This window comes from Empidonax traillii, unplaced genomic scaffold (genome assembly GCF_003031625.1).
Source record: "Empidonax traillii isolate 1590-97213 ecotype Southwest subspecies unplaced genomic scaffold, ASM303162v1 scaffold616:size383281, whole genome shotgun sequence".
Classification (NCBI taxonomy): Eukaryota; Metazoa; Chordata; class Aves; order Passeriformes; family Tyrannidae; genus Empidonax; species Empidonax traillii.
Genome location: NW_020955809.1, coordinates 71,373 through 82,953, shown reverse-complemented (window position 1 = coordinate 82,953; position 11,581 = coordinate 71,373). Strand labels below are relative to the sequence as shown.

General features: G+C 43.9%; 1 protein-coding gene across 1 annotated transcript in view; it reads right to left on the bottom strand.

Annotated features, from left to right (window-relative positions):
- The window catches only part of IQCH (IQ motif containing H), a 46,008-nt gene extending 34,563 nt beyond the window's left edge, over window positions 1-11,445 (bottom strand). The window contains exons 1-9 of the mRNA XM_027898697.1: window positions 11,436-11,445; window positions 10,664-10,780; window positions 10,201-10,298; window positions 9,771-9,873; window positions 9,313-9,327; window positions 7,973-8,095; window positions 2,171-2,282; window positions 1,449-1,577; window positions 842-1,056 (exon numbers count right to left, since the gene is read on the bottom strand). Of these exons, the coding sequence (XP_027754498.1) occupies window positions 842-1,056; window positions 1,449-1,577; window positions 2,171-2,282; window positions 7,973-8,095; window positions 9,313-9,327; window positions 9,771-9,873; window positions 10,201-10,298; window positions 10,664-10,753 (885 nt within the window). The 5' untranslated portion in view covers window positions 10,754-10,780; window positions 11,436-11,445. The remainder of the gene's footprint in view (window positions 1-841; window positions 1,057-1,448; window positions 1,578-2,170; window positions 2,283-7,972; window positions 8,096-9,312; window positions 9,328-9,770; window positions 9,874-10,200; window positions 10,299-10,663; window positions 10,781-11,435) is intronic.
- Window positions 11,446-11,581: the final 136 nt, after the last annotated feature.

Below are 11,581 nucleotides of genomic sequence, written 5' to 3'. Positions count from 1 at the left end.
ATGAACCTGGAGCAACCTGGGCTGGTGGAAGGTGTCCCTGCCCGTGGCACTGGATGGGATTTCAGGTCCCTTCCAACCCAAACCATTGTAGGATGATCTCCATTTCTCAGGTTTGCTTTCCCTTTGATTTTCAAATCTCTTTCATTTTCACATCTCAAAAAGTCACAAAGTCAAGGAAGACCAAGCAAAACTCCAGAATATTGTGTTTGTTCCAGAACACAAAACTTAGCCCTAAAATGAAAGAAATGCCCCTTTTCCATGGGGATCAAGAACAATCAGCAGGCACTGAGCAGTCAAGGTCAAACTCCCCTATAGTGCTCTGTAAATATGAAGGGAAAAACTACATTTGCTTAACTGCAGTGAGAGGGATTTAGATGAAACATTTAAAAACTCTTTTATAACAGTAGAGATAGTTAGTTAAGCACTGGAACAGATGGTCTAGGGAGGCTGTGGAGTTGCTATCACCCAAAGTTTTCAGAACAGGTTAGAGAAACATCTGTCTGCAATATTACAGGTACAGGTAATTCTGCCTGGAGGTCTGGATAACCTCCTAACATCCTTTCTAAACTTATTTTTTTAAGATTGTGGATTCTTGGTTTTCTAAGAAGTGAAAAAAAACAACCCAGATAAATTGAGGTAGAAGTCTTGAGAAAGGACAAATTGGTAATACATGAAGTATTTCTTATTTTAGTTCCTATTTACTGGATTTGGTTCAAACCCTCCTGTAGCAAGTCAGTGATTTACAGTCATTTCCTAAACCAGCTTTGGTGAAGATAGTATTAAAAACATGAATAAAAACCTTATTATCCTGAGTGTCTGAGTGATTAATTTAATCCAATACCTGTGTCTGAGAGGGAATCTGCCCCTCAGATTCCCCCTGCTGAGCTGGCTGTGTCCTCCCTGGCTTTGATTTCCTTGCTGAAACCACGGAGCTGCTGGGTGGAGGAGGTGCAACGTTCCCTTTGCTGGAGGAAGATGTGCCAGAAATTGCTTCCTTGGAGTTTGGGAAGGTGGAGGGGTCTGTATTCCCAGGGTCCAGCCTGCTGCTGATCTGCCCTGTGCAAAGGAAAACACTGATTGCAGGGTTCACTCATTAATTATTGCTCATTCATTTAATCACGTGGCAAAAGAGAGGCTTGGCCAGCTGTGAGGGTCATCATTTACAGGAGCTCTGGCTTTCCATTGACACCAGTGCTCAGAGCTGCAGCTTCAGGTGCTCACAGGTTGAAACTCAGAACCCACAGGGATTCCAGAGATGAACAGGACCCCAAAATCCTCACAGGAATTAAGAAATCTGATTCCTGTTCAGCTGCCAGGCACAGGATGCTCATGTGCATCTCTGAGCACTTCAGACTGTGAGGGAGGGCTCATCAGGCCTGGGAGTGAAGCTGGAGATGCAAGTGACGGTTCTGGGAGGTTTGCACTCACCTACAGTTGTTTGTACTCACCTCCAGCTGATTTCTGTGCCTGCCTGTGGAATTCACGGGAAGGGGCTGCCTTGGAGACACCAGGAGGGGCCTGCAGAGTTATCTTTGCTGCTGGAAGGATGAGCCTCTGGCCACTCAGGCTCAGAGCACCTACGAGAAGATGACATCCCTGAACAATTCACAGGTATTCCAGCTAGGAAAGAAAACGAATCAGTACCAAGGAAGAAAGAATTAAACAAAGGCACAGCCAAGTTCTCCATCAAAACTACAAAGCAGAAGTTTTCTTTAACTGATTCATACCTCTCAATATTCAATATTCTACCTTCAAGGAAGGTGAGCTCTGCCAATAAAAATTGACAAATACATGAAAGATGCTGTAACAGTGCTGATCCTGAAAGGGAATTCCATGGCTGTATATAATATATTTAATTCTATGCTTGGGCAATGCAAGTTAAAATGCAGAATGGAGCAGAATGAGCCCTTGTAAACACGGTGGGACCATGAATAGGGACTGGGGCTAACAGAGGGCAAGGGCAGGTCTAGTTAAGACTGAATGATTAATAAACAGATGTCAATCATGACAATTTGATTCATTTAGTCACACAAGAAGCTCCATCACACACAGTTCTTTGCAGCGTTTGCCATCCCAACTCTAACCAGGGGTGACCCACCTTTTGGGGTGCTGTGCCACCCACCTTTTGGGGTGCTGTGCCACCCACCTTTTGGGGTGCTCTGTCACCCACCTTTTGGGGTGTCCTCTCCCAGCTGGGGAAGGGGAGAATCCGTGGGTGGAAAGGCAGGGAAAGCACAAAGGGTGGCAGCTGGATGGCCTTTCCCTGCCTTCTGACTGCACAGCTGGGAAAGAAGAACAGAATTGCTTTTAACAAAAAGGGAAACCTGGCATTTACAGAGCTGCAATTCTCTACCCCCACAGTAATAAATAGTAAATATCATTTCTGCCATGAGATGTTTCATGAGGATTTAACAACTTTTCCTACTTATGAACAGGCTACAGTATCATCTACCATCGTTACTTCAGTCATTTATAATAAAGTTAATTACATTCAATTGATGCTGTGCAAAAATCAGTGTATCAGATACTAAAAACCACAAGAAGTTTGCTTAATTTTAATGAATGTAATGCAAACATGGTGTTTCTTGACAGAACAGCCTTTAAATACACAAAATGCATACTTGGGCAAGGAAAAAGGAACATTGGATAGAAATGTTTGAACTCTGCTGCTGACCTAATGCCACGTGCTGGGAAACTGTTTATTTGCCTTTTTAAATACTTATTTCATTACGAATGATTAATTACCTGAAATAACAATAAACAGATCAAATCAGAAAGCTGGGGAATATTAATAGATCTGCAAAATGGGAATAATGGTATTTAGCTCTACCAGAACACATTGGGACTTTCTGCCTTAAAATATTGGCTTTTAATGACCGATTATTAAGTTTTTAGTACAATCCAGGCCACGATTGGGATCTTTGAGTACTTCATAATTACTGAATAACATCAACCAGCAACCTTCTAGAAAGGGAGAAGAAATTCTAAAGAGCTGCTTCTCCTCCTGGCAGGGAAACGAGAGGGCTCAAAAATCAACTATTCCAATTTTTCCTGCCAGTTTGTACAATAACACTGCCCACAAGAGACAGCAGGGAGAGGGAAAAAAGAAATTATAAACCACACTTGCCTACTCACTCTCACCCCAGCAGTTTGTTGAGGACACAAGAAAAATATATTAAAAAAAAAAGGAAGAAATTTAATTAAAGGGAGTCCTTTCCAGGCTGTTGGATCAGGAAAGCAGCACTGCTTTTACTACTGTTTTTATTCTAATTTAAATCCCAGGAGTTTTGTTATGATAAATAGCACATTATATATATATATCTAAATTGCGTTTGTAGAGATGTAATAAGCTACAAAGAAAAGCAGTTCAGGTGCAGTGTGTGAGTTCAAAAGCAGCCTGGAGGCTTGGGGCTTCTTTTACCTGGAGACAGATTTAATTCTCCTTTCATTTCTACAAAGTCCATGGCAGGTGTCACATTAAAGCAAGGACTGATGCAACTAAAATGTGATTTAATCCCTCATTTCCACTGCCCAGTGCATGATCCACCTCCTCAGGTATTCCAGGCAACGTGCAGCTGTCCCAGGACAGTTTCCCACCAAAATTCCACCCCATTTCCACTCCTTTCCCTGCCCTTCCAGCACCCTGACAGCTGAAGAACTCCCTGAGATGGCAAAGCAAAAAGGTGCCAAACTCTTTAATCCCAGCACTTACTTCCACTGAAACGAAGCCAACGAAACCACAACGAGAAGACCTTAAAAATAATATGAAGCACTGCAAGAAAAAGGTTTTATTTTTGGCCCCGCTGCTCCATCAAGGGCATTTTAAAGCTCAGTTTTAGAGGGCTGGAAGAGAGCACTTCATTTGCAGGGCAGACTGAGGCTGCCTTGCCTTAAAATATGCTTGGAACGTGCTGAAAAACTAATTTTTTTTTTTTCATTTCAAGTGCTTCTGAGTGTAATTAACCTGGGACATGAGAAAAACAATTCTATTACCCTTTCGAAAGTGTTTTTCTCCTGTGGATAAACCTCTCCCACTTTATTTTTTCTGCTTTTTTTGCTTCGTTTTAAATAGGGCACTTGTTGCAACACCACAGGGATTGTCTGATTAGCTCTCTATTTGTTTTCTTTTTACCCAGCAATATTTAACTCGAACAATGTCTGGGTTTTTTTTTTGTGGTAAATATCTGTTTAAATATGTTTTTCACCCAGAATAGACACTAGTATTAAATACACAGAAAATATGTGTATTGTGTGTCAAAACTACAACTTATCAACCAGGAAAATTAGATAGATGAGATTTGATAAGTAAATAGCAGAAAAATCACAGGGCTTGATAGTGATGGTAAAAAAAAAAGGTTTATAGCAGAGTAATTTATCCTTCCATTTCTCTCCTCCAAACTGCCACCTACACCCAATTTTTTTTTGTCCTGAAGTTCCTGGCAGGATTTGATGGACTGGATTTGATTTCCCACTGGAAAGGGAAGGAGGGAGCACAGCAAATAAAATGAACAGAACTCAGAGCAGTTCTCACTGTCAGCAAAGAGTTTGGAGAGGGCAAGTTTAACAATCAGAAGTTGCACCAGGTCTCATCTTATTCTTGCCTACTTTAAGCTCCTAAAGTTACCCCAGATGGGGCTGAACTGTCACTTTTCCACGTGCTTGGAAAAATCCAGCTTGTGTCCCTTCCTGACCCACCAGCAGCTCTCCCACAAACCCACCCCCATCAGAATCCCACCCTGGCAGGTGGGAAGGGGAATGGATGGAGAACTCTGGAGGATCCCACAGCTGCTTTCTGCACAGGCAGCAGGAGCAGCACAGAAGGAAGTGAGGGAGATAATTGCTGGCTTGGACTCCTCTACATTTTCCTTGTGGCAAAGGGCCAGATCCACGAGGGGGGAGAGGCAGCGATAACTTATTGGGATTCAGGGTGGGCTCCATCCCTGTCCAGAGACAGCTGCAGAGCAGCAGCCCATGGCATCCCAATCCGGCTCCAGCTCTGTCAGGGAATGCTGAGCCCCAACAGCACCAGCTTCAGCAGCTCTGGCTGCACCCCTGCCTCGCAAACTGACAGTCGATCTCCAATTCCAGCTGACAAGAACTGCAGAAAAACTTCAAACAAATGGTGACCTTTGCAAAGATTAATTTGTTTACCAACAGCACGTTCTCCGTTTGTCAGCCCAGATGGGGTGACCTTCACGTCCCCATTTCCAGGTTGAGGGGATGCTGACTGGAGTCATCTGTTAACTCCAGCTCCCCAATTATTCCCTTTTTATTTTTAGTGACAAGAGGGTTTTATTAAATCACTGTGCTGCTTATTATGATTACACACCGTAATACAAACCCAAGCAGCTTATTTTGATTTACTGTAGTGGAACATCCATTTGTTTAAGTCTCATTCTGCTCCCACTGCCAAACTCTGCCTTGGCTGTAATTATGGCCATATGTAGAGGTTTAAAACACAAGCAGGTTGGGAGCACCAAAGAGACACCTGATTTTCTTCTCCAACTTCTTCTGAAATGAAGAGAACTGCCCTTGCTTTAAGATTTTGGAAATCAATACACTTTCAGGGAGAAGCAAGGATGCAAATAGTGAATAAAGAATGAATAACTGAGGATTTGATTAGAATGTTTTTGCTCGAACAAGTCAGCTTAAAATCCACCCCCCCTCAAAACACTGCCATCACCATTACAGCCACACTAGAGAAGATGCAACTCATAAAGGCTAGAAATCATCACCACATTAAATTCCACCGCATGAATAAATGAAAAGGTTCCTAAGTTTACAGCATAATATACATTTATAAGCAAACAAGAACCAGAAAGTGCCAGTATAATTCTGGAAGAGAACAGCAGCCCTCTGCAAATGAAAGGTGGAGCTGTGAATCTTCCCTGCACTGCAGCAGGATGTCAGAATTATTCCTGCTGCAATTCAGATTGCTGCTCCTTTTGCTGGGTGCTCCATGGGAAGTATACATATTTAATAATTATCCACTCCTCGTTTTTTATTTGTTAGCCACGCATAGGCTGCAAAATGAAGTGGTGCCCGGTGTGTGTTTCCAACAGAATTACAGCCCTCCTCTTCAAATAACTCCAGAACTTTGCAGAGAACGAGGCTTTCTAATCAGACCCAAAAAAGGCACAAAAGGGCAACAGTTAATTGTTCTTCGTTTCTATGATAAAACTCGGCATCAGCAACTTTCTAATGTCAAAGAGCAAGCAAAGCCATTTTTTTTGTGAAACAATGAGCTCCTTCCTAATAACTCCTCCAACTGCTCCAAGGGGCAGGACAATAAAAGCTCCAGGTAGATTTGTGCTCGCCCTCCCTCCCTCCTCACCTCAGACCTGCTCAGACACCCTGAAAGCCCTGGGCACACACCCGAACGCAGCCAAGCGAGCAATCAGTTTTTAATTTCCTTCAACACGAGAGCCGATTTTTTTTTTTTGGGGGGGGGGGGGGAGCCGCTCCTTGACCCACGGACACCCGCGGGCACGCGCGTGTATCAGCAGCGCCCTCTGACGGCAAACACAGGGCAGGGACCGCCTGCCTTGATCATTGCAGCGACTTCTCCATCGGTATTTGACCAAAAATTAACCATTCCAGCCCTGCGGACCCGCACAGATTCCCCTGGGCTACCATCTGCCACCGCGTGTGATCACACACACGATATCCCATCGCTCCTGTCGGTGCTGGTGGGCATCACCCATCAACCAAAAATTCTCAAGACTTGGCAAATCCTAAACCGCAACGTTTTACCCCCCCCCAGGACACTCCAAAACACCACACTGTGCCACAGGATGTAAAACCAGAATAAAGAATAGAATAATATTCATCTAATCATTTTAATAGAATGAATTAGAGATGAAATACCTACTTGGTTTTTAGCCCCTCTCCCTGCCAGTGCCTCGGCAAACTGTAAATATTTATCTGAGAGCTTGACTCGTTCCCACTAAACGCTTGTAATTTAAGTCACCAATAAGAAGTTTTCTGTGCTCAGTGTCTCAGGGAGAGTGGTAAAACACATGGCTCTCTGCAGTAGGATAATATTCCTCTCTGTGAGTGTTTTAGAGTGGTTCTAAAAAGCTATTAGCCATGATGCTTTTTTCTAATTAACTCTGGATCACAGGGGTAGACAAATCACCTCTCAGTCTGGGCAACAGCTTTGAAAAAAAGAAAAAAAAAATCATTTTTTTACAAGTGGCAGCTCACAACTGGGCCATTCACAGATCCTCTTGATGTTGTTTAAAAGCAAACACCCCAGAATATCTCCGAGAGCATAATATCCTATTCCATAAATTAAACCCTAGAAGAGCATCCCCGTGTGGGAGCATCGGGCATGAGGACCACAGTGCTGTGCTAAATTGGGGAACATAATTGATTTTTGGAGGGGTGCCTGCGCCTATTAAGTTATTTTTTCTAAAAGCATACTCGGCTAAAAATGTCATCTTCACGTTCAACCAGATACAAAAGAAAGGCTGTGCTCCAGAATAACTTGGGATCTCCAGGCCATGGGAATATCTCCAGATGGACAGGAAGGAGCTGAATTTGTCCCCCACGTCCCAAAGTGCTCCCTGCAAAGAGTGCAGCTTCCCTCCCAAACCGCATCAGAAAGGCCATTTTGGACAATAAAATTCCTTTTACTTCTTCTTTGGTCTTTGGGTCATACTCAAAACTCCACAAGCTCCAGTTTGCTCATCTCCTCCCCCTGAGTTTCCTGACCAGGCACATTCCCAGGTATAATTTATTCTTTTGCAGGATTGGGATCTTGGAACCCAGACCTGTTACACTACAGGTTTGTTTCTTCCCAGTATTACCACTCAAAACGTTTTGATCCTTACGTATCAATGCCAAAAATTAGGAATTTCTGTGGTATTTTCACTTCAAATATTTCATTTCTTTAGGTTTAATACACATTAATCACAACAGTGCAAAGCAATGCATATAACAAGCCCAGAAATTAATATAAGTTACTTACAGGAGCAGATCTTTTCTCAGTTATGAGTGGCAGCCTGGTCTCATCATTCTGATGTTTTAAAGCAGCTTTATTTTCCAGGTTCTCTGGGACAAGCATGATTTTAATATCCATTTCCACCTGCTGCTGAAATACAGAATGGGCATCATCTTAAAATAACTGCACCAGGACAGAAGTGTTTATAAGCAGGAGTTGTCCAATAAATTTGAAAAATACTGATAAAAATTCATGTTATTTGACCCCACGCAGCACTGGGCAAACAAAGTGCTCTTATGATTAGATGGAAAACTGCAAGGATTACAACTACTGCCCACAGAGGCACTTTGGCCAAACTTTGTCCAATTACTGCCATTCCAAGCCCTGAAATTCCCACAACTTCCTTTGGAGTTAAACCTGGAGTGGAGAGGCCACGGAGGTTTGATTCCCTGGGTCAGCACAGGTCAGGTGGTTTATGGACACCCCACCTATTGGGAGGGGGTTCCCCGGGCTTCCCAAAATGATTGTAAGAATCCAATCGACCTCGGCCACGTTTGCCAAAGAGTTTAATCCTGGAATCACTGACCTGGTGGCCCAGAACAGCTTCTCTGGATCAGGTACAGCTCAGTGACTCCATGCACACAAAGCACTTGATTATCAGTAAAAGTCTAAAATCCTTATAATAATAACAACAATTAAAACATAGTAGTTCTTAATGCATTGTGTGATCTGCATGGAATTAGTTCAGCTGTTTTCCTTATACACATTATTATGACTTAAATCCCAATGGACAGAAAAGGACTTGATAAGTTCCTTCTTTTAAGAAGTCCTGAAAGCACATACTGTTTCTATTAAAGCCAGAAGTGATGCCCTGTGTTTTTATTGCAGCAGAAGTTTCTTAAGTTGAAAACATTTTGGTTCATGTTCTACTGCATAAACATAAAAATACATCTACGAAAATTCCACTGTTCACAAACAAAACGTGCCATAAAAAAAGTTCAAGAATCATTAGATGTGCATTTGAACGATTAAACAATTGTATTACTTTGTGAAAGCACTTAAAATGGTTTAATTTATTTATCTGCACAACATCTTCTTTTGGTAGTAATTACAAGCAGATGTATCAATGAGATGCTCATTTAGATTTGGGGTTGTAAGAAGAAAAGTTATTATCCAAGCCAATTACTCTTTTACCCACATGGCTGCACAGAGACAGAAAGTTCAATTTTCCCCTCCTCAGTGGTTTTGTGGTGTTTATTTTATTACTGTACCACCCCGTTCTACAGAGGGGAAACTGCTGCTGCCATGGAAAAAGGGACTGGGGGGACTGAGCACCTCCTCAGTTAAAACAGGAGATGATGATTCACACCGCAGAGTCCCCTCTATGACAGGGAACCATCAGTGCACGAGTGGGAGACACCTCTTTGTGGTTCCCAGGCTTTATTAGGAGAAAAAAACCCCAATTCCACCACAGCAGAGGAAAAAAAAAAAAGATGAGAGGGACAGTGCTCCCCAAATCCCCCTGAGCTGGGTCTGCAGTCTTGCCCTGCTGCTGACAGGACCCAGAAATAACAATATTAAACAACAATCCAGACACCTGTGGACAAGCTCTTGCCCACAGGACGAGTTTTGATGGGAAAACAGCCCCTGTGCTTATTTGGCTGCAGCCTGGTTTCCCCCCAGCCCCTGCAAACACCTCCTGTGCCCCGTGTTACCCATCCCAGGGGGTCTCTGGCAGAGTAATGAGGGTGTCACTTCAGACCTGAGAGCCGTGAGACCCCCGTGGTGCTGATCTGCTGCCTGGCTGGGCACTGCCAGGTTCCACAGCCACTCGAGGTGCTGATCTGCTGCCAGGCTGGGCACTGCCAGGCTCCACAGCCACTCGAGGCAGAACCAGCTGCTCCTGAGGAGCCCCAGCAGGAAGGGCCCTGGTGGAGAAAGGAAAACAGTGAGGTTTTCTTAAGTTGCTTTGATTTTGCCTATTAAACCCATACTACTCTCACCTGATTAAATCCCAAAGACTGTATTTTATCTACATCTGCATTCAGCAAAAATAAAGCCAGAGGAATTAGCAGAATGCTGCTGCATCTTCTCAGAACTACATTTACTTTTGTACTGTCTTTTTACCTTAAAATAAAACCAAAATAGCAGATGACCAAACTAACTTCATCTAGGCCAACGCTCCCAATTGCTTGACAAGGGTCTGTTACCACAGTTTTTGTGTCTTGCTGCAATAAAACAGCTGCTTCACTCACCATTTAGGGGGCTCCTTTGAGTTTACTTCTTTATTACCAGCAGAACAAATAGGTAACACTTGCCCATTTATAGCACTTAAGTAATTTTCAGCACGTTTCTGTTAAGAGGGAAAAAAAATAATGTTTAGATTACTGCAAAAGTACGAGTGATATTAAATTTAACTCAGTTAATTCAGCAATGCAGATCTCCACCTGACTGAGAAGTTGATAAACTTTGTGCCTCTGTTGGACTAAAAATCTGATTTTGGCTGATGGGCACAAGATCGGTTCATTCTGATGACCCAAAAAATGAAGTCAACGTTCTGAAGTGTAATGTCTGAGGAATCCCATCATTTGCTGACTGCAAAGGGATCCTGCAGGATGACAAATAAGTAGCTCCAAGCAAGACAAAAACCTCAAAAAATTGAATAATCTTCTGTATCTGCTCTATTTTATTTTATTTATTTTATTATATTTTACTTACTCTCAGCCCAAGTTCAGTTCTTTCAGGTGTTGCTCTGAGGTCACTGATATCCACAGTTTCTACTGCTCCTTTCAGGTTGATATTTTCCATTTTAAGTTTCTGAAGGTCTTCTTGCACCTAAAAAGCAAAGTAGAAAATAAAAATTATACCTGTAACCAAGCCTCACGGGATCAGAGAAAAGGATTTAATACAAATTAAATGCTTCTTAAACAGGGGGGAAAAAATACATGAGACTTCCCATACTTCTGTGCTATTATAAATAAGAGAATACAAAGCCAATTACTCAGTTATAGATTGTAGAAAAGATGGGGGAAAATCAATTCGAAAACAGACCTCACAAAGCAATGAGAATAAACTTCAGGACTGAGGTTCTCCGTTTCCTTACACATTTCACACACACCTCTCGCAGCACCGGGCAGGGACCTCAAACCCCTTAATAAAGGACTTCAAACCCGGGGCAGCCTTGTGAGGAAACCACATCAGCCCATGACAAAACCGCCTATTTACCTTAATTTCGAGGTCTCGCTGGGCTAAAACCCACAGCGCTCAGGAAGCGTTTCCCAAGCCCTGACCCGACACCCACGGGCCGCCTCCTCCCCTCGGGGCAGGACCGGACCCCCCGCACCCCCGATCGCCTCAGCAACACCAGGGCGAGCCGCGCCTCAGCCGAGGGGTGAGCGGGGGTCCCGCGGCTGCTCTGCCTGAGCAGAGGGGCAGTCCTGAGGGGCCGGTCCGGGGCCAGAGGGGCCGTTCCCGGCGGTGCCGGACCCACCTGCCCCGCTCCCGGCGCGGCCATGGCGGCACCGCCTCACCCGGCAACGGGACGCGCTGCCCGGCCCGCACCATCCGCCCCGCCGCGGAGAGGGGGGGGAAGCGCGCATCGAGCCGGGGCCGAACCCGCTCTCGGCCGGGCTCCTC